Source organism: Varanus komodoensis, unplaced genomic scaffold, assembly GCF_004798865.1.
Source record: "Varanus komodoensis strain SLA01 unplaced genomic scaffold, ASM479886v1 scaffold145, whole genome shotgun sequence".
Classification (NCBI taxonomy): Eukaryota; Metazoa; Chordata; class Lepidosauria; order Squamata; family Varanidae; genus Varanus; species Varanus komodoensis.
The window spans coordinates 111,959-135,026 of record NW_025335425.1 but is presented as its reverse complement, the minus strand read 5'-3'; the positions used below and the strand labels follow the sequence as shown (position 1 = coordinate 135,026).

Sequence of the window (23,068 nt, the reverse complement as noted above, 5' to 3'; positions counted from 1 at the left end):
ACCTCGCCATACGTGGCCAGGCCGGGGCCGGAACTGGACCCCCCACCCCATCGACACCCTGCCACCACTGCCGCCGAACACCATGAGGCACTCTGCCAGACCAGAGGAAAGCAGACACCGCCCTTGGTGGCCATCGCTGGACCCGAGGCCGATGGACGCCCCGGCCAAACTGCAGAGCATGGGCCCGACATCACCCGCTGTCGCCGAGGACACCGCCATCTTGCTGGCGGCTGGCAAGATCTGCATGACCGTCCTCGCCTCCTCACCTGCTGGCACTCGGTGAGAGCCATACCGGATTGGGGGCTGGGCACTGGGACAAGTGCCGGCATGACTCACTGTGGAAGGGCTGTGGAAGGGCTGAGCTGGCCAAGGACTTTGTGGGTTTGCTGGCTCGTGAGAATAGTAATTTGTGTTGGGGCATTGTGGGAGTGTTTTAAAGGGTTTTTAAGGGTTTTTAATGTGTTTTTAGTTCTAATTTTAATGGATTCATCTCCGGCTTTGACTATGGAGTTTCCATGGGAGCAGGTGGGCGCTGCCATTAGGGTGGTCATGGGCAATCTGGGTCTAACGAGTCCACCTAGAAGAAGGAGGGACAGATGGTTAACACCTGTTCCTCCTTCTGGTTATTCCCCCAGCCTGAGGGTTCCAGGTAGGCTTGTCATCCGCCCCCCAGACTTGTCGGTGCTGTTGCTTAATGCCAGGTTGGTCCATAATAAATCATCACTCATCCATGATCTGATCATGGATGAGGGGGCCGACCTGGCTTGCATTACAGAGACCTGGGCAGGAGGGGGGGGATGTCTCCCTCTCTCAACTGTGCCCGCCCGGGTATCTGGCCCAGCACGACCACACCTGCAGGGGAGGGGAGGGGGGATTGCTTTGGTTTACCAAGCCTCTATTTCCCTCATGGGGCTTCCTGTTCTCTTGAGGCCGGGTCTAGAGTGCCTCTACTTGGTGTTGGGTGAACGAGACAGATTGGGGATTCTGTTGGTGTACCTTGTACCCTTCTGCCCAACAGTTTCCCTGCCTGAGCTGTTTTAGATAGTCTCAGATTTGGTGTTGAAGACTCCCAGGATGTTGGTCCTGGTGGACTTCAATCTCCACACCAAGATGGTTCTGACTGGGGCGGCTCAAGACTTTGTGGCCTCCGTGATGGCCATGGGGCTGTCTCAACATGTCACTGGTCCGACCCATGAATGTGGACACACTCTGGACCTGGTTTTCTCGATGGGGCAGGAAGAGGTTGAGGAACTTATATCTGATACCCCTGTCATGGTCAGATCACTTCCTCGTGAGGTTTGAGCTCGAGAGCAGCCTTTCCCTCTGTAAGGGTGCAGACCCGATTGTGCTGGTCCATCCCCAGAGCCAGATGGATCCGAATGGATTTCTGAAGGCCCTGGAGGAATTCTCAGTTGATAAGGCTTTTGCTCCTGTTGATGCCTTGGGTGAACTGTGGAATGGGGAAATGAACAGGGCTATTGACACGATCACTCCTAAGCGTCCTCTCCCACCTAACAGCCCGTTCCTCCCCTTGGTATACATCTGAACTACGGGTGATGAAGCAGGTCAGGAGATGTCTAGAGCGTAGGTGGAGGAAATCACGGGATGAATCTGACCGAACACACTTGAGAGCTCATTATCAAGCCTATGCTGTGGTGGTGAGGGTGGCGAAAAAGAAATTCTTCTCCACTTGCATTGCCTCCTCACAATGCAGTCCAGCAGAGCTCTTTTGGGTGGTACAAGGACTGGCACATCTGGGCCCTAAGAAAGACCCCATACCACCCTCAACGGCCCACTGTGACGACTTTGCCAAGCATTTTAAGGAGAGCATCGCTCAGATTTGTCCTGAGCTGGACTCCACTAGTGACACAGAACCTTCTGGGGAGGTGCCAATGTTGCCATCTGGTCCAAAATTAATGGATGAGTTTCACTTGTTGTGGCCTGATGATGTGGACAAGGTGCTTGGACAAGTACATCCCACCACCTGCCTATTGGACCCATGCCCATCTTGGCTACTTAACAAAGCCAAGTACGGGATAGGGCCTGGATCCTGGAGGTCATCAATGCCTCTCTAAGGGACTGCCTGGTACCTGCCCCTTTGAAAGAGGTGGTAGTCCGTCTAGTCCTAAAGAAGGCATCCCTGGATCCAGAGATGGCCTCCAGTTACAGACCAGTGGCCAACATCCCGTTCTTGGGCATGGTGTTAGAGCGGGTGGTGGTGGTACAACTCCAAGCACTCTTGGATGAAACTGATTATCTGGACCCATTTCAGTCCAGCTTCAGACCTGGGTATGGTACTGAATCTGCCTTGGTTGCCCTGTATGATGACCTGTGCAGAAATAAAACAGGGGGAGTGCATCCCTGTTGGTCCTCCTGGACCTCTCAGCAGCTTTCGATACCATCGACCATGGTATCCTTCTGGATAGGCTAGCGGCATTGGGAGTTGGAGGCACTGCTTTGAGGTGGTTCTGCTCCTATCTCAATGGCCGATTCCAGAAGGTGGTGCTTGGGGACTATTGGTCTGTGCCATAGCAGCTATGCCATAGAGTTCCGAAGGGGTCCATTTGTCCACCTTGCTATTCAACATCTACATGAAACAGCTACATGAAACAGAGTTCATTAGGAGGTGTGGGCTGTGGAATCATCAGTACGCTGATGATACCCAGCTCTGCCTCTCATTTTCAACCAATCCAGGTGAGGCAGTGGCTGTACTGCACTGGTGCCTGGTTGAGATAATGGGCTGGATGAGGGCCAATAAACTGAAGCTCAATCCAGACAAGATGGAGGTCCTGTTGGTACATGGTTCAGGCTGTGGGGTAGGGGACATGGACCTTGTCCTGAATGGGGTTGCTCTCCCTCTTAGGGACAGGGTTTGCAGCTTGGGAGTGCTCCTCGACCCAGAGCTGTTGCTAGAAGCTCAGGGGCAGCAATGGCAAAGAACACTTTCCTTCAGTTTTGGCTAATTCATCAGCTGTGTCCCTACCTGAAGAACGATGGCCTGGCGACAGTGACACATGCATTGGTAACTTCCTGATTAGAATTTTGTAATGTGCTCTACGTGGAGCTGCCCTTGAAGATGGTATGGATACTTCAATTGGTGCAAAATAGAGCTGCCAGGTTGCTGACAGGGACTGGACATTGTTCTCATATAACCCCAGTCCCTGTCAGGTTCACTGGCTCCCCATTGAAATCCAGGCCCAATTCAAGGTGCTGGTTATCACCTATAAAGCCTTTAACAGCTTGGGACCTGGTTATCTAAAGGAGCACTTGTGTCCATATATGCCCACCCACCCATTGAGATCAGTGGCAGAGGCCCTTCTACGGGAATCCTCTGTGAAAGATATTAGGAGGGTGAGTACCCATAGGAGGGCCTTCTCTGTGGTGTCACTCCACCTATGGAATGTACTCCCCAGAGAGGTCCTCCTGGCACTTTCATTGTTTTTCGGTGTCAGTCCAAGACCTTTTTATTTAAACGTTATTTTAATTGTTAATTGTATTTATTGATTTTATATTTGTGCCAAGATTTCTCTGGATTTTTAAGGTAATGTTATTATTATTTATTTGTTTTGTAAGCCTCCCCGAGGCTTTTTACGAATGGGGTGGCATAGAAATGTTCTAAATAAATAAATAAAGGTGTAATGTCCTGGCCTCCACTTCCAGGTCAGCATCTTCCTGCATAGCAAAAAAAACCAAACCAAAACAAAACAAAAAACCAGGTCAAGGGTTTGACCTTTTTCATGTGTAAGATAACTGACATGCTGAGAGAAATCCATTGTTTTCATGGTGACCATGAAGTCTTGAGCTGCCCCACATAAAGCAACCTCAGCATGGAAGTTGAAGGCCCCCAGTACCAACATCCTGGTGGTCCCCAACACCAGGTCCAAGATGATCTCTGTCAGCTCAGGCAGGGAGCCTTTTGGGTAGAAGGGTGCACAGTGCACCAAAAGAGTCCTTAATATGTCTTGGTCATCCAATGGAAGGTGCAGACACTTGAGATCTGTCTTTGAGTGGACTGGGAGCCTTGTGAGAGAGATTGCGACTCTATTGACTAGGGCCACACCCCCTTCCTGTCTCTTCCAGGTGAGGCTGGTGCTGTAACAGATACCCAGGTGGGCACAGCTCCTACTTCTCCCACTCAGGAGTACTACATGCCAGGTCACCTCCAGAACAAGAATTAAATCATGGATGGTGGTTATTATATTCTGGAATATACTGAAGGAGAAAGATTTTGGAAAATTCAGGTAAAACAAAGAAGAAAGGAAAAAGGTGAAAAAGCACGAATGCTCTCCTTCCAGCATGACATGGCAAGTAATGGGAAGGGAAAGTTCTGCATCATGGACCATTCCTCTTGCAAACAACTTGGCTGGCTCCAATGGTGCAACCTTTTGCCAGAAGCACAACTGCCTTTCCCTGCAGCTGAGGGTGGGTAACACAAAAATATCTTTCTGCTTCATGAAGTTGGGAGCTGTGCCAGTTAGAGAGTCCCTGAGTCTCTAGGGAACTATGGAGACCTCTCCAAAATGGGAAGGAACAAAATTAAGGGCACCCTTTGTGCTGCGCTACTAAAGAGAAGAGTCTGCCTGAAACAGAGGCACCACTGGGAAGAAAGTAGGAAGTGTGAGATCCAGCAGGTCACCCTGGCAAGGCTCATTCCAGAGCGTGCCCCTGACAAGAATCCAGCAATCCTGGTTCCTATGAAGGAGCAGCATTATTGAGGTCTTGCAATCATGTTTTTCTCCAGCTGTTTACATGCAAAATGTTCAGGAATTTGGAGAGGTGTTCAGACTTTCTCAATTTTTTAATTATGGAAATCTTAGTGTCTCATGGGAACTGATGCTCAAACTCCTGGGTCTTCTGCCCAGAAATACCACCTCAGAGTCCACTGATGCAAGGATGAGGTAACAAAGCAGGTTGAGGTGTGTCTTGCACCCAGGTACCAAAGAGGTCTTTCACTCAGAGCTATGGAAAAGCTTTCAGGCAAGGCAGGAGGTCTTTGCGCAGCTGACTCCTCTTTATTCCTTTCAGGTGAACCACTGGCTGTAGGCTCATCTCTGTCAGGAGAGCCAGAGAAAACATGTTCTTCCAAGGGGTATTGGGTTCCTCTTCCTCTTCCTTAGTGTTCCTATAATTATTTGAAAGAGGGAAGAGCAGCCAGAATGAGACTTCTTTTCCTTCTGCTGCTGCTCTCCACAGAAGCTTCTTGTGGGATGCAAGATGCCAAATGCCCCTGGAGCTGGGAACGGGGTGAATTACAGCCGTTGAATTACTACCGGCCAGGAGACTACATCTTCAGTGCCACCATCCCTATGGCAGATGGCCAATTTAGTCTACACACTTTCAATAAACCTGCCTCACATGGACAGAATTGGTAAGTTGTTGGCCTGGTTCATGCGATAGGACAAAGGACCATGGGCAGTTGGGCAGCACAGCTTGCCATGCACTTTCTTTCAAATGTCTTATTTTGCACAAACATGCCAGCCACAAAACTCCTGTTCAGAGATGCTCAGGAACTGGGTCCAATAGAAATGAGGGGCACCAGCCTGAAGAAGGTATTCCACCTTCCCAATGTCTCTACTATCCAGTCATTGATTTCTCCTTCATCATGAAATTATTACACATGCTGAACTCCAGCTCTGGACTGCACACCCAGGCTGCATGTGTTATATAATGCCTAATTAATACTGACTTGGGCAGAAAACATGCAGATCCCCCCTCAAAACTCTGAACCAGCAGTTCTGTAGGAATTTGCACTTGGCCTTCTTGCTTCAGGAAGAGACCACTGTGAGCAAATGGAAAGACTGAGAAACACAAAGCAGAGACAGATACAACATCAAAGGGCAACAGCGAAAGAAGCAATGAAGTCTCTGAATTTCAAGTGGAATGGGATGGCAGGGTGACCCATCCACTTATCTGTCTAAATGACCAATTATCTATCTATCTATCTATCTATCTATCTATCTATCTATCTATCTAAACAAATATTTATTTAAAAAAGCATATATATGTTGCCTATTCCACTGAACTGCTTTAGGAAGAAGCATTCCAAATATGGGGAGCAGCAGCAGAAGAAACCTTCTTTCAGTTAGCCACCCCTCTTATTTCCTTGAGGGATGGCTCCCACAAAAGGGCCCCCTGCATTGATCTCAGAGGCCAGCTAGGCACATGTGGGTGCAGACGGTCCTTTAGATAACCAGGTCCTAAGCCATTTATGGCTTATCTTTCTTTCAGGTTGAGAGACACATATTACTGGATTATCATCTCCTTCTTCTTTGCCATCCAGGAGATCAACTGGAATCCCAGGCTCTTGCCCAACATCTCCCTGGGCTACAACATCTATGGCAGCTTCAATGATGCTAGACTGACATCCGATGCAGCCATAGACCTGCTCTCAACAAGCCAGGCCCATGTTCCCAACTACAAGTGTGGCAGGCGAAATGATCTGCTGGCCGTTCTTGAAGAATCAGACTCCGACAACTCCATGCAGCTTTCCAACATGTTGGGCATCTACAAAATCCCACAGGTGCAGGTTTGGGGAAAAAATTCCAGGTGCAACATAAAGATCAGAACATTTTCCTAAGAATTGCCATGACCACTGCCACTCCCAGAACAAGAGACGATACTGATCAAGCCTGGGATGAAAAGGGTTAAAGGTACTCATTTGGTACTGTTAGGACCATGCTCTCTATGTAGAGCTAACAATTCTGCACTTTGGAGTCACTCAAGAAGAGCGGGGACAACTAACTTTCTTAGGTCATCCCTGAAAACCAATTATACCCAACTGAAAGATAAGTGGGATGAAACATTGAGAAAGTTCAGGGTACTCTCCACATCCATGTTTCCTTTTCCAGTAAATTATAAGGAAAGATGTTGCATGCTGGTAAATAAATGTTAAGTGGTTTAATCTGCAAATGCCAAAATGAAACAGTTTATTCATTTCTCCTCCTTTCCTTCACAGATCACATATACTTTCAGTTCCCAGGTTGTGAATGATAAAACCCAGTCCCCATTTTCCTATCGGATGGTCCCTAAGGAAGGGCTCCAGTACTCGGGGATTGTCAAACTGCTGCTGCATTTCCGGTGGATGATGGTTGGTCTCTTTTCACTGGACACTGAGAATGGAGACAAGTTCATGAGAACCTTGAAACCGGAGTTTCTCAGGAATGGCATTTGTGTGATTTTTTCACACAGCTTCCCAGAACTAAAATCAAGTACTCTTAGCCTCAGTTATGAGTCAGTGATGAAGTTGGTAGAAACCAATGTCTTTGTTTATTTTGTAGAGCTCCATGCCTCGTTGTATGGAATAGAGATTATAGAAGAAGCAACTGAACGTATGATGAAACCTGTTACAGGGAAAATCTGCATCACCACAACATTATCGGACTTTTCCCTTGACTTGATTAATGCGCATATGCATTTCCGGAATATCTATATGTACTTCTCCTTCATTCTACAAAAAACTCCAAGGCCAAATCTTGATGTTTTTGAATACTTTTATCTGGATATGCATCAATTTGTGAGAACAGCATTTGAATGTGCCTATCCAAAGAATATTCAGACAGTGAAAGTGTGGAGAAGATGCAGAGAGAAGGAGATATTGAGGGCCCTGCCAAAACTGGATGTGGAGAGAGCCCTGTCTCTGAACAGCTTCTTCACTTACAGCACCATCCAGGCTATGGCCCATGCCTTGGATGTGGCTTTTACCACCAAATTCAAGAGACTGCAGAAGGAAAGAGAACACAGGCTGAGCATGCAAGGGCTTCAGCCATGGCAGGTATTTGCATCTCCTTCTCAGAGATCCCAGTTGATCCTTCAGTGTTTTCAGTTCTGCAATTATTGCCCTGCAATAAAAACTTGAGAAATTTTGCATATCTATGGAGAAGTTTCCTCTGCTAGTCCCTCTTTTTATCCCTTCTCCTGACTGCTCAGGACGTAGACCCTATTGTCATGGCGCTTGGAATTCTTTCTAGCTAAAGTTCTTCTAGATCTTTCATTGATTCAGTTCAGACAGCATAATAGCCCAATCCAGGTGGTTCATGGGGGTTTGTGATGGAATCATGGCTTGCTGTTGAAATCCTTTTCCATAATGCGGAACACTGGCAGCCACATGAATCTGGAAGCATCCCCTAGCCAAATGGGGAAAACTAGGTTGTATAACGTGGCTTCTTCTTTCCTCAATGTTTGTGCTTTCTCTGCTCTTCCAGGTCCACCCTTTCCTGAGAGACCCCCAGTTCCACAATTGTTCTATTGAAGGGGTGTATTTGGATGAGAATGGAGACCTGGCAGCTGACTTGGACCTTGTGAACTGGGTGCGGTTTCCCAATGAGACAGTTATGAGAGTGAAAGTTGGGAGTCTAGAAGGACGCGGGTGGCCTGTCCCCAAGTTCACCATTCACCGAGATCCTGTTGCATGGCCCATATGGCAAGATCAGGTGAAGAAAACTATCCCCTTCATTACTTAGTATGCATTTCCCATTTCTTAAGTAACATGAGAAGGAACAGGCATATTTAACTGAGGCAATTAATAAAGCTGGGAGAAAGTGTAAAACAGCTTTTGCTGCACAAGAATAGGTGTAAGTATGGGATTTGCTGAAATCCTGGATGTCGTCTCCTATCCACCCTTTCCAGGCCTAACTTCCCAGTCCACAACTACATCAACCCCAACCGCTTTCTCTTACTGGTCCTTCTTTCTTTAAAAGTGATGCATTTTGTCCAGAATGTCCAGCTACTTCAGCTTCACCTATAGAATCTGCTCTAATCGTGGACCTCCTCTCCTGTCTGTGCATTCCAGCTCTGTCTCTTCAGTCCACAACCTCCTCAGCTCCAATCACCCTTCCCTGTTGCTCCTTCTCTCTTGCTCAGCCCCTGCCCCAGGCCAGGTGTGTGGAGAGCTGTCGCTCGGGATCCTTCAAGGTGGCTCGGGAAGGAGAGCCCGTTTGCTGCTATGACTGTGCTCCCTGTGCGGAAGGGACCATCTCCACTCAGGAAGGTGGGTGAGTGCAGTGGAAAATTCAGTGAGGAGGGAAAAGATTCGATCAAGTTACGAGGTTCATTTGCATATAATCCTGGATGGGTTGGTTGTTTCTGGAGCCTCACAGCAGAAAAGCATACTCAGTCATGGCAGTGTTGGATGGATCATCCCCTTTCTGCTGTTTTCTGTATCCTAGAGTCCCTCATTCCCTCATTGCATCAGTGCTGGCCACTTTTTCTCCATTCTGGGCTATGCTGGGAAGTGCCCCATTACCCAGCAACTTCCCCTCTTCCCTTCTTCTCTTGCCTGCCCCCCAGAAAAAAATGCTTCTCCTCCTGCAGGTGGTTTTTTTTATTGCACTATTCTACCCCCCCCCCCACATCACCCATCATGACACCCAGGGCTTCTCCTCAGGGATGGTGTAGGAGTGGGTTGCTCAGTCCAGAGGAGAATGTGAGCGATGGTGATCCTGCACTGCAGGGTGCATAATCAGGCATGTCAAGGAGGTTTGTGAAGGAGGACATGGGATGGGTTGCCCAGCTGCGCATGCTGGGCTTCAGCAGATCCTGGATTGGGAGGGAGGCTTCCATGCTTGCATATAGTCCATGATGGGTGGAGTATTCCCCAATGGTATCTGCTTTGCGGACAGGTATAAACTAGGCATGGAAAGCAGCACAAACAATGAGTCTTCCCCTATACCAAATATGGAGCACGTTGTTAAAACATGTATATAGTCACTTATTTATTTGGCCTATTTATATCCAGCCCTTTTTCCTTTCAAAGGACTCATAGCAGCTTACCTAATTTTCCATTCTTTGAGATGAGTTGGGCTGATGATATGTGCCTGGCTCAAAGTCACCCAGAGATCCATGGGGAGTGGGGACCAGAACCAGATCATCCAGTTCCCAATCTCACAGGCTTAAACACTACACCAGGTTTACTACAAGTCTCTCAAGCATTGCCTGTTGCAGTATTTTACCACCCTCTCTAGGGGAACTAAGCTGTGCAGGATGACCCTGGAGTGACTACTGTGTGCTGGACTGCACTTGCGTGTCTGGGCTCTCCATACCACAGCATCTCTTGCAGGATTGCAGTTTGCATGTAATTAGAAAGCAGAGTGCCTTGTTTGACCTGGGAGAGCTTGGTGCAAGAGGGGATCTCCTTCATCTTCTGGAATCATAGAACAGTTGAGTTGGAAGGGGCCAGGAAGGCCATTGCATCAAATCCCCTGTTGTTGCAGGACACCACCTTACACCACCCCACTGAGATCACTGTCAGTTTTGGTTTGAATCTTTCCATAGACTGAACTACCAAAATTCTATGGGGGCCACAATAATGGTACATGGTCCCTTCCATGGCCTCAGACATTAGCTGCTCCAGCACAAGACAGAACCATTCCAATCCTGACTGCAAAGGCCCCTGTGCAATCCACCCTGCTCCTTTGTTCCACTTGAACTTGGGGAATCTGGAGCAGTCATTCCTCAGATGACAGAGAGCTGCCTTACCAGGGCGAGCCCCACCTGCTTTGCTAAAAGACAGTGGAAACAGGGAAGGGAGTAGAGAAAGTTGAAAAAGGTGGAAGGGCGTGGTATACACATTCTAAGCTTTGCAAGGAAGGCTTTGGATTGAATTCAATTCCCATGAGGAGCAGTATTAGAAATTCTTTGCACCTCTTGAGCCATGAGTGGTAGACAAGATGCAGAACCAGAATAAAAAAGCTGGCCTGGGACTGAGTGACAAATGAAAGTATCTTTGCTTGAACAACCCCTTCAGGGAAGCCGCAGATTGCCAGAGACTGAACTGCCTTGGGGGAAGCAGTGACTCATGAGATACAACAATCATCATTGACAACCCACCAGTCATAGCGAGATATTGGGAGCCCAGTCATCTTCAACAGAGGCTTAACCTGGGGCACTCCTAGAAGGGGATCCATCCTGTGTAATTTATCTCACCCTGGAGCATGAACCCTCATGGTGGAGGATGCTGCCCCCGCCATGTTGCAGGACAGGCAGTGAGGTGGGCATGGATCAGCACCATGAGTCTGCATGGCCTTTCTGCACTTCACAGGTGGATGAGTCCTCCGTGCAGCATCCTGTCGGGTTCATGCCACTTCTCCTGGCAGGGCTCGGTTTCCTTTGGAAGGAGGTAGAGGAAGTTCCTTGGCATTTTACAGTGGTGGTGCTTATTCAGGCATGCGAAGAAGCTTGTATGAACACCCATCAAGGTCTGCTTTTAAAGCAGACCACATCGTGCCAAGTGGTGACAGATGGCTGTCATTATTACTTTTACTACAAATTCCATACCTCAACTATGCATGTGCTATGTAGCAAATTCTTAAGCTGTCCCTAGACTCTGATTATTCAGAGGTACCATATTTTCAAAAACTCACATTCCCTTTCCTCTTCATAGGCCAACCAAGAAGCATCACGTGCCTCTTCTGACAAAAAGCCATCAGCACTACCTTCTCAGTGGCCATCTCTTCCCTCCTAGCCAAAACGGTCACTGTGGTGCTCACCTTCCTGGCCACAAAGCCAGGCAACAGGGCAAAGAACTGGCTTGGGAAGGGTCTGGCTAACTCCATTGTTACCTCATGCTCCAGTGTGCAAATTGTTTTCTCCACTATCTGGCTGAGCACCTCTCCCCCATTCTGTGACTCAGACAAGCACTCCCAGGCAATTCAGATCATCCTGCATTGCAACAAAGGCTCTGAGGTCATGTTCTATGCTGCCCTCAGCTACATGGGCCAGGCTGCCATCTGCTTCACAGTGGCCTTCCTCGCCACTCCTCTCAGCAGTGAGACACAGAAGGGATGAAGATCCTGGCAGGGCTCAGTTTCCTTTGGAAGGAGGTAGAGGAAGTTCCTTGGCATTTTCTAGTGGTGGTGTGTATTCAGGCATGTGAGGAAGCATGTATGAACACCCATCAATGTCTGCTTTTAAAGCAGACCACATCATGCCAAGTGGTGACAGATGGCTGTCACTATTACTTTTACTACAAATTCCATACCTCAACTATGCATGTGCTATGTAGCAAATTCTTAAGCTGCCCTTAGACTCTGATATTTCAGAGGCACCATTTTTCAAAAACTCACATTCCCCATTTGTCCCATGCATTAAACAAGTATTATTTTAAATGAAAGAATATCCATTTTACACTTGAAAAGTTTATCTTAAATTAAATTTCAGGACTTATATGGCTCAGTACATCAGCTAGTGTTTGCTGCCACTCTGTCCCATCCAAAAACTTTTAGTACTTCAGAAACTCCTACTATCAGCTCAGTTTGAAATGTTTGCAGGCTACATTGGCCCAGTGCCCCCCCCCCCCCACAATGGGGAGCAAATCCACAAACAGATCCCTGGGACTTAATACTAGAGATGTCATCCACATACAAAATGAGGGTGGTGTGCCAAAAAAGACTTGGCCAATGCTGTGTGTCACTAGCTGGGTGCCCAGCTTTAATCCTGAATCAGGCATCCAGGATAAAAATGGGAATCTCCCAGAGAAAGCATGGGAACAGGATGTACAACAACCCAGAAAAGCCCTACTGAGCAGAGATGCCACATTCCCAGGTGACAATGAGGATCAGATGTGGATGTTGAAATGCGCAATGTGCTGAAGGTCAATTCAAGGCAAGGGTATTGAGAATGGAATACAAAGATCAGGGACTGTTCACACTATAAGGGAGATGTTTCCCTTTTCAGATGCAGAACGTTACATGAAGTGTCCTGAAGGAAAGCACCTGAACAGGTGCCAGGAAGTACTTTCTGATGGTTAGGACCCTGAGGTTATGGAATGGGCTTCCACAGGAGGTGGTTGAGGCCCCATTGGTGAGGGTGTTCAAGGATAGGCTGGACATGCACATGGTGGGCATGTAGTGAGCAGAGCTAGCTGGAGCCGGGGGTCAGACTAGATGGCCTGGGAGACCCCTTCTGACTTGCTCTGGTTCTGTGTTTCTATGTCATTGTCCACTTTCAAAGCAGACCATGTTGTTGGCTGTTACTATCACTATTACTAACAAATTCCATACAGTAAGACCATTGATTGCAAGCACAACTTGCTCTAGAAACATGCCTGTAATCGAAAGCACTTGTATATCAAAGCGAATTTCCCCATACGGTTCAGTGTAAATGAGATTAATCCATTCTGCAACTTTTTGTTTTTTAATCACAAAAATTTGAAGCAGGTGCACTTGGGGGGGGGGAGTGAGTGTGATCTTGGGCACACTGGGGGGGGGAGTCAGGCACGATCATGGGCGCGCTAGTGGAGGGTAGATGATGCTGTACTCACACCCCCAGCGAGAGAGAGAACCAGCACTCAGTTGTGACGTGACACTCATCAGGCAAAGCACGTGTAATACTTGAACTGCAAGACATTGCATGCTCATCAAGTTAACATTTAGAAAAACTTTTTCCTCATCTTGCAAAACACTTGCAGATGAAGTTACTTGCAATACAAGGTTTTACTGTACTTCCAAATTGCAGCTTCAGTTCATGCTTCATCAGCTCACAGGCTCTATTCACCCTTTGTTCCATGTATTAAGCAAACATAGATTTACATTAAATAGTATGTATTGTACACTTGAAATGTTGCCTCTTAAATTATATATAACCATGTATATGGCTCATTACCAAAGCTGGACTTTGGTCCTATTCTGCTTCGCCTGCCCACCTACAGAATTTCAGAAGTTCCTACTGCCAGATCAGGTTGGAATCCTTCCCTGCTAAATCTGCAGAGCGGCCCCATCCACATTCAGGTACCTGGGAGATGATCCCACAGATGTGATCCCCATTCAAAATGAGTGTGTGTTTCTGCAATGACTTGCTCAGTGCCACGGACCACTGGCTGGGTTACCTGCTTGAATCCCCAGTAAAACAGCCAGGAAAACGTGGGGAATCTCCTAGAAGAAAAAAGTACAACAACATCCTGCAGAAAAAAAAAAAAACCAGAAAAGACCTAGTGGATGGAGATTCCCCATTCCCAGGTTAGAGTATCATGGATGATGAAAAGTACTATGTGAAGACAATCAATTAGAGATAATGAGGGCGGAATAGAAAGAACAGGGACTACTCAAGATAAAAGGGAGATGTTCCTCTTTGCAGATGCAGAACATTGCATGAAGTGTCCAGAAGACCAATATCCAAACAAGGCCCGTGATCAGTGCATCCTCAAAGTCATCACCTTCCTGTCCTATGAAGAACCTTTGGGGACCTTCCTCACTTGCTTGGCCCTACTTTTCACCATCACCACAGGATTTATATTAGGAATCTTCAGGAAATTCCAAGAAACCCCTGTAGTCAAGGCCAACAACCGAGACCTTTCCTACATCCTTCTTGTATCCCTGCTGCTTTGCTTTCCATGCTCGTTTCTCTTCATTGGTCAGCCAAGATGCATCACCTGCATTTTCCGTCAAATGGCCTTCAGCATCATCTTCTCAGTGGCCATCTCTTCCCTCCTGGCAAAAACTGTCACTGTGGTACTGGCCTTCCTGGCCACTATGCCAGGAAACAGGGCAAGGAACTGGTTGGGGAAGAGCTTGGCCATCTCTATTGTCATCTCTTCTTCCAGTATCCAACTTATCATCTGCACCATCTGGCTGGGAATTTCTCCCCCATTCCCTGACTCTGACATGCACTCACAGACTGGCCAGATCATTCTGCAGTGCAACGAAGGCTCTGTGGCCATGTTCTATGCTGCCCTGGGCTACATGGGCTTCCTGGCTGCCGTCTGCTTCACAGTGGCCTTCCTGGCCAGAAAGCTGCCTGGGGCCTTCAACGAGGCCAGGCTGATCACCTTCAGCATGCTGGTCTTCTGCAGCGTCTGGGTGTCCTTCGTGCCCACCTACCTGAGCACAAGGGGCAAGTACATGGTGACCGTGCAGGTCTTCTCCATCTTGGCCTCCAGCGCTGGGCTGCTGGGCTGCATCTTCCTGCCCAAGTGCTGCATTATTCTAGTGAGGCCTGACCTGAATACCAAGGAGCATCTCATGGTGAAGACCAAGGGCTGAGTTCACATTGTGCTGTACCAACACAGAAATATTCTTTTCTTACTCATTAGTTTGTTCATAATCAATAAATTCTATCTCTTGCAGAATTTCTCCCATTGTAATTTTACTGGCTTAGAAATAAGTGCTTGTTTTTATTTGTTTATTTATTTGTTTATGTCTTCTCCATCTTGGCCTTCAGCAGTGGGCTGCTGGGCTGCATCTTCTTCTCCAAGTGCTACATTATTCTAGTGAGGTCTGACCTGATTACCCAGTAGCATCTTATGATGAAGAACAAAGCATAAATGGCATTTCCATTGTTCATCTTTCTATTGCTCAAGATTCTGATACTTCTGGACCACCCAGAGATCCATTTTGCATATATGGATCGAGCAGAAATGTAACAAATAAAGAAATAAAACATTTGCAGTTTTCAGTACCTGGAAAAAAGAGGCTCCATTTCAAACAGGTGGGAACAGTAGGAAGATCTCTTCCCACTTTACTATCATTAGCTAAGTTCTGTGTTTTGCGTTTTCTTGGTTCTACTAATAATTTCTGTTTTCATTCCTTTGACATTTTCACATTATATTCTGAAGAGTCACTAGAGAAATCCTTCTGGACAGGAAGTTGACATGGTGGACAGAACTGTCCCTTGTTATTTCTTGATACATTCTTTACTCCATGGATAATTTTGCAATGACCTTTTTAGTTTATTAATATTTTAAAGAGTTAATTGGTTTTATCCCTGTTGTTTATCATCATTTATTGGAGGCAGTGTGTTGTCTGTTGTTTGTTGAATATGGTTGCTTTACTTTATGGTTTTTTGTTTTTCATAAGCCGCCCAGAGACTTTTAATATTCGGGCGGCATATAAAAACTATAAAAAGATAAATAAAAAATGGTGAGCTTAAATCTCCCTTCTCAAATCTACTCATACTTGAATTCAGGGTACAAATCCTTTGCGATTCTAAATTAATTGTACTTCCCTTTATAATTTTGTTGTAAAGATGAACAGCCACTTTGTTAATTCAGAACTCTCCCCACCCCTCTTTGTGGTCACATGTTCAGATGAAGAAAATTGTCCCTTCACTCTCATTTGGAAATTTACCAGTCTGCCCACCCAAAAAATGTGGCACATGGAGGTCAGTGTGGGAGGGCTGCAGTACCCCCAATTGTAACCCCTCTCTTGCTTGCAAGCAAACACCTTCAAAGGACAGCCCTACAGATAGCAGCAGCTATGCCAGAGCCCTCCACCTGCCCAAAGGGGTCTTTCGCTTGAGAAGAAATGAGTAGGCATCTCCCTCCAGGCTTGGAACCTTTTTGAAGAGCTAAATGTATTTTCTGCAAATTTGTGCATTGCCCTTGCTGTGTGTTGTCAGTGCAGCAGTGTTTCTTCTATGCATGACTTGTGAAGGTTTTCCCTGCAAATCCTTCTTTTACAACCTTGGCCCCTCATTCTGATCAATTTAGGAATAACATCAGCAACAACAGAAGTTACTTCTAGCCTCAGAAGAAAGAGTGAATATGGTGAGAAGCTGCCCCTGGCATGCTGGAAGTTGAGCATGAGTCACTGTGCAACTCTGCCGCTCTCTCTTACTTGCGAAGATTCCATTAAAAGGAAGAAAGAAACAAAGGCAACCTAGAACATGACCATCACGCCTTCAGAGGATGAATGAAAATAAAAATTCTTAAATATTCCTCAGCTCCAATATGATGTGACTTCCAGAGGAATTATGTGCAAGAAAGTTCAGGTGTGGCACAGATTGGCCAGGTGGCCTGGTTCCATCAGCAAAGGGTGACTATTGCTGCTTCCGTTGCTCAGAGACTTTGGCTCAGCTATGAAGGCATTTTCGTTTTGCTAAGGGATGTTGGAAATGGTTAATCCATGTCCTGAAAGCAATTCCCACATTCAATGAGATACAATCCCAGCAACAATCTTCTTCCACTGACAGGTCAAGGACTGGATGTGTGGAGGGATATGGCTGCTGGGCACAATCTGAGAATAGCCACAAGAATTCCCTCAGCACAGGACGGTACACTGGAAAAAGTCATGTGGAAGTTCATGTAAAGAAGGTCTACCAGATTGGCCTTCCTCATATGTTTGTAGACAGCATCAAAGAAGTCTAACACATTAGAGAGCTTTCCTTTTGCAGAAGACCTGTTGAATCTTTTTCAGCATTGCTAGCTCTTCAATGTACTTTTGATTGGCTATTCAAGAATGCTTTCAAGTGATTTGCTCGGAACTTAATTTTAACTGACTGATCTGCTCTTCCCTCCTTTGCACTCCTTCCCCTTTTGAAAATGTGTGATACATTGGCCATTGGCCAGTCCTCCAGGGGAGTATGGAGATGCTTCCTTAAATCTCCCTCAAAGCCAGGAGTAGCAGCCTTAGATCTTTCACTGTTGAAAATTTGGCTGGGACTCTCTCTTTCCTCAATTGAAGATAATAGGGTTGTAGAATCAATTCTCTTTTTGGTGCACAGAGCTTGTGATAGTCTTAAGGCCTTGGAAATTTCTCTTTCAAAAGATCTTCAGGCATGTTTTTCTAGCCCTTTTTTCTGATTATTCACTGAGTAAGCAGCCCCCGCAACCCTGAAAACAGCATGTAGCTCTAAAAGAGAAAGATACCACCGAAAGGGAACCCAATTAACTATTTTCCCATTTCAAAATCAAGACATGCCAAACTCTACAAGCCCTTCTGAGTAGAGATTCCCCATTCCCATGTTAGACGGAGGGTCAGAGGTGGATGCTCAAATTGATGGTCCAGTTGGGGAAAGGGAAAAGGGAATGGAATAGAAAGAACAGGGACTGCTCAGGCTATAAGGGCCGTGTTTCTCTGTTTCTCTTTTCAGATGCAGATCATTGCATGAAGTGTCCAGAAGAACAGCATCTAAACACGGCCCGGGATCACTGCATCCCCAGGGTCATCACCTTCCTGTCCTATGCAGAATATCTGGGGATGTTCCTCAGTTGCTTGGCTCTCCTTTTATCCATAGCCACAGGAACCATACTGGGAATCTTCAGGAAATTCCAGGAAACCCCAGTAGTCATGGCCAACAACTGGGACCTCTCCTACATACTCCTTATCTCCCTCTTGTTTTGCTCAACCAGCCCTTTCCTTTTCATTGGCCAGTCAAGAAATGTCACCTGCCTCCTCCGACAAACGGCCTTCAGCATCATCTTCTCAGTGGCCATCTCTTCCCTCCTGGCCAAAACAATCACAGTGGTGCTGGCCTTCCTGGCCACCAAGCCAGGAAACAGGGCAAATAACTGTTTAGGGACAGGTCTTGCTTATTCCATTGTCATCTCCTGCTCAAGTGTCCAAGTCGTTCTCTCCACCATCTGGCTGGGGACATCTCCCCGCTTTCCTGACTCTGACATGCATTCCCAGCCTGGGCAGATCATCCTGCAGTGCAATGAAGGCTCTGTGATCATGTTCTCTGCTGGTCTGCTGGGCTGCATCTTCCTCCTAAGTGCTACATCATTCTAGTGAGGCCTGATCTGAATACCAAGGAGCATCTCATGATGAAAAACAAAGAGTAAATTGTAGTCTTTTTCATCAACAGCTCCAAATTCTACATTTCTGAACAGCTGAGAGACCCATTTTTGGTATTTGGGCAGTATTGATATTCAACAAATATACAATTAAATATTTGTTTTTGCAATTTTCAGTTCCTGGTTAAAAAGAGGATCCTTATCAAACATGGGGAAGCTTCAGGCAAGCTTCCCTCTTTAATTTTTTTAGCTAAAATTTGACAAGAAGTTGAGGGGGAAACTGGAGTGCATTTTCTCATTTGTTAAAGTTTTTTCTACCCCAGGGAAATGTTGCCATGAGCAATGCTAGGAGCTCAAATTTCCTTCCAAAATCTACCCGGGCTTGAATTCTGGGCTAAGCACCCTTCCTAATGTTTAATTATTTGTACTCCTTTTTAAAATTTTGTTGTGAGGAGGAAGAGCCACAAGGTTAATCAACACTTTTTTTTTGGTCACATTCTTAAATGCTTGGCACATGGAACCCCCTATTTCAGAACCTCCCTTGCTTGCAAGTGAACTCCTTCAAAGTAGTGCAAAACCCTACAGGAAGCACCTTCACTGCCAGAGCCACCACCTCCCAAAGGGTCCTTCTTCTCTTTTTGTCTAGTGCAGTCAGCTTAGCCTGCCTTTCTCCTTCCTTGCCTTGAGAGTCACCACAATTTCAGCAGAGCAGCACATGAAGAAAGGAGAACTTTCTCTTCCACAGAGCGGACCATGGAAGGGAAACTGCATAAATGTCTAGGAAACTGTGGGAAAGAGATGAAGAAAGAACAGATGACAAGGTTACACTTTCCTAGAAAAAGAACAGTTTATCCCCAGTGTATGGACAAAGAAGCTCTCCCCAAATGCAGAAGAGAAGCTGGGCAAGGCAGGAAGGCTGGAAAGGAAAGAGGGAGTCCCATGGCCAACACTGGCTCCCTGTTTGCCTTTCATTCAGAAATGCTGGAGAACTTTTAATCCCACCACCAAATGTGGTGGGAGAAGCCTTTCCTTGCTGAGTGAGTTGCAGTGAATGGTGAAGCTGAATTATTCTGGAACATGGCCATGGACCAGTGGGCAGGTACAGCTGGAGAAATGAATGAGTAGCCATGTCCCTCCTCCAGGTTTGGAAAGGCATCCCTCAAAGGGAGCCTGCACAGGTTCCCAGCACTTGCTTTTCCTTTCCGTGTTCTGCAATACAAAATCAAGGGAACTTTTTGGACAACCTAAATGCATTTTGTTTGTATTTGTCCATTGCCTTGGCTGTGCTCTAAGCGTCAGTCTAGCAGGATGACTTCTGTGCATGATTTATACATACAAATCCATCTTTTACAAACTCTTCCTGCCTCATCAGCAACAACAGCAAAAGTAACAACAGGTGATTTCTAGCAGTAGGAGCAAAGGCAGCTGTAGTTAGAAGCTGCCCCGACATGCTTCAACCGGGCAATGCTCAGGCTGTCAGGGTGCATCTATTTGGTCCCTCGACTGATGTTTCCTCTTTCTTGCTACATTTCTGGTAGAAAGGACTGAAACAAAGAAAGGCAACCATGGAAGTTGAACATAACATCTTGTGAGGAATGATGAAAATAACCATTCTTGAATATTCCAAATAATGCTGATGATGTGACTTCCAGAGGAATTCTATGGAATAAAGTTCAGGTGGGATTACAGATGGGCCAGGTGGCCCTTTTCTGTCAGGAACAGGTGTCTGTCTTCTGACAACCCTACAAATGAAGGTCCTCCAAAATGTAGTGTTCTTGACAGCCCTATTTGGTCTACATCCTCATCTTCCACTTTTGACTTTCCTTCAACATGAGACAAGGGAAGAATGTGCTGCAGCCAAATTAGTACAAGAAGCTGGATGGTGTTCCTCAATAAGCGGACAATGCTCCTGCCAGAAGTCCTGGCCACATGTCTTCTATGAGAATGTGGTTGCTATATAAGAAAAGGTGTGCATGATTTCCCTGGAAGGCACCATGGATGTCTGTTGCCACTGCTCCATTCACCAGAGCTCAGAGCACAATGAACTTCGGGGAGGACTCCACAGGTGGTAGGACTGAAATAGTTTGGTGGTGGGCTTGGTTCTCCTAATGATCCTTCCCCATTTGGTTGTATTAAAAATACTTGTAAACTTCAGTTCCTAAGGGGCAATCCGATGCACGTTTAGATAAAAAGAAAGTGAACAGCTTGGAGCATGCCAAGGTAGTGTTACTGTCTGGAGCATCCTGGGCATTCTTGGCCCTTTCATCCCAACATGCATTCCTGTAGGGTTGCACACTGGATCAGGTCTGCCACAAGTCAGAGTTCTTTCTTGGGAAGGTTCTGTCTCTCTACCACACCCCTTTCCATTAGGAATCCCATGGACCCCTTTGGGAGCTGCTTCACCAGCACCACCACCACTGTTCCTCTCCTGCATTCTCCATAGCTGTCTGAAGGGGAAGGGGAAGCAAGGCTAGAAGCAAATCCGGAAAGAGGAAGGATACCTTTGGCTCCAGAGCCCAGGAAGATGCTCAGAGTGAGGGGAAATGTCTTGCTGGCAGCACAGATGGTGGAAAGGCAAGTCCACTTGGATCACTGGGAGCAGTGAAACCACTGTAGGAATGAGCCCAGCAGCCACACTTTGTGGGCATCCCAGAAATAAAAGAAGACCTTATACTCTGTATTTATAGAAAGGCAGTCAGGAGTTTTGGAGGCTATGGGCAAGAGCAAGTTGTGAGCTTCCTTGGGGAAGTTGCGGGCTCGCCCTCAGTGGAGACATTCCAAAAGCATCTGCACAGCCATCTGAATGGGATGGTGTGATTGAGCGTCCTGCAATAGCTGAAGGTTGGACCCCATGGACTTGCAGCTCATTCCAACTCTACCATTCCTTGATTCTATGAAGGGAAAGGTCAAGCTGACAACAGTCAAATACACTAAGCATGCTTCTCCAAAAAGACTCACTAAAATGAATGAATGAACGAATGAATGAATGAACGAACGAACGAACTTGAAGGGGGCTTGGGGGAACCAGCACTGAAACCTTGTGGGGATGCTCACAGCCCTCACCCCCAAACTTTGGCATCCAGGCAAAAGGAAAGCAGTTCTAGGGAGAAGAGGTGAGGGGGAAGATCAAACACAAGGGGCTTCTGGGCGGCACAATCACTGCATGCCCAGGAAATATCCGGACAATTAACTAAGAGGTGAGGGGAAAAGAAGGGTTGCACATTTCATTCCTTGCACAACAGGATGGCTGGATTGCGCAGGGGTTTGGAAGTGACAGTTTCTCCAGTCTGGATTGTCCCCATAGGCCCACCTGGGAAGCCTTTCTAGGGCACTAAACTGAGCAATGCAGGGAGGCCCTGCAGAGTTGTGACTTGGCCACCAATACACTGGCCAGAATTCAGAGGTTGTCAGGAAATCTGGAAGAATCCCTTCATTCAGTGACCACCCACTGTCTGATCTGAGGATTTATTTGGTCTTTCTCAACAACGCGTGCCTTTTATCTCATGGCTGCTACATGTGCCCAGAAGACTTTGGTGGGTGACTCATTCAAAAGTCAGGCTGTATTTCATGTAAACAATGTCTATCGGATTTCCCCCATCATGTATTTGTGGACACTGCCAAAGAGGTCTAAGAGGTTAGAGAGATTTCCTTTTGCAGAAGCTCTAATGATTTTATTTTCAGCATTGCTAGTCCTTCTGTGTGCTTGCTGATTGGCTCTTTAAGAATGCTTTCAGGCAATTTTCCAGAACAGATGTTAAACTGATGGGCCTGGCATTCCTCAGATTTCCTCTTCTAAACATATTACAGCTTGGTGCTCCATAGGCCATCCCCCAGTCCTCAAGTGGAGAGGAACCAAAGGGAGCCTTCTTTAAAACATCTCAGTCCCAGGACTAGCAGCCCTCAGGTGTTCACCTTCAGTTGCTCACTCGTGTGTGAGGACTCTGTTTTAACACTTGGCTCAGACTCTCTCATCCCTCAATTGTAGTCCTTAAAATCTGTTCTTTTTCAATACACACACTTGCTGATGGTCCCTGAGACTTTGGGAATATCTCTTAAAAAGGCACTGGCTCATGATTTTCCACCATTTCAGTTCTTGTTTATTCACTGTGTAAGCTGCCCCCCACCCCAAAAACTTCATGAAATTGTAAAAGACAAGTACCACAGAAAGTGAACTCTATTAAATGTCTTCCCATAAAAAACAAAACTGGTTTTTCAATGCATTCATTCATTTAAGGTGGCTATATTTCTTCTCTTTGGCACACATTTCATTTTCTTCTATTGTAAGTGATGTGCCCCATTTCTTCCTAAAAGCTTTATTCTTCTCTCTCTCCCTCCCTCCATCCCTTTTTCTTTTCCACACCTGCCTTTACATTAATGCAGTTTCCCCCTCCATTGAGTTCTCTTTGGGGGTGCAAAATCCCTCCATCCACGGGCTGCTCTGCTTTTTTCCATTCTAAATGACGTATCACAAATTTCCTTAGAAATTAGATTCCCTCCCTCCCTCTCTTCCTTTTTCCTTTTCCTTTTCCACAACTGCCTTTCCATCTATGCTGTTTCTCATTCCATTAACAGCTCAGTGGGATATGCAAAATTCCTCTTTCAGGTACCTGCCCTGCTCAGGATGAG

General features: G+C 46.5%; 1 protein-coding gene across 1 annotated transcript; it reads left to right on the top strand.

The window, feature by feature from the left end:
- Positions 1-151: 151 nt before the first annotated feature.
- Positions 152-14,972, top strand: LOC123020222 (vomeronasal type-2 receptor 26-like). Its single transcript, XM_044423659.1, has 5 exons — positions 152-279; positions 6,229-6,420; positions 7,660-7,771; positions 8,869-8,986; positions 14,068-14,972. The coding sequence occupies exons 1-5, from the start codon at positions 152-154 to the stop codon at positions 14,970-14,972; spliced, it is 1,455 nt and encodes a 484-aa protein (XP_044279594.1).
- The last annotated feature ends 8,096 nt before the right edge of the window (positions 14,973-23,068 follow it).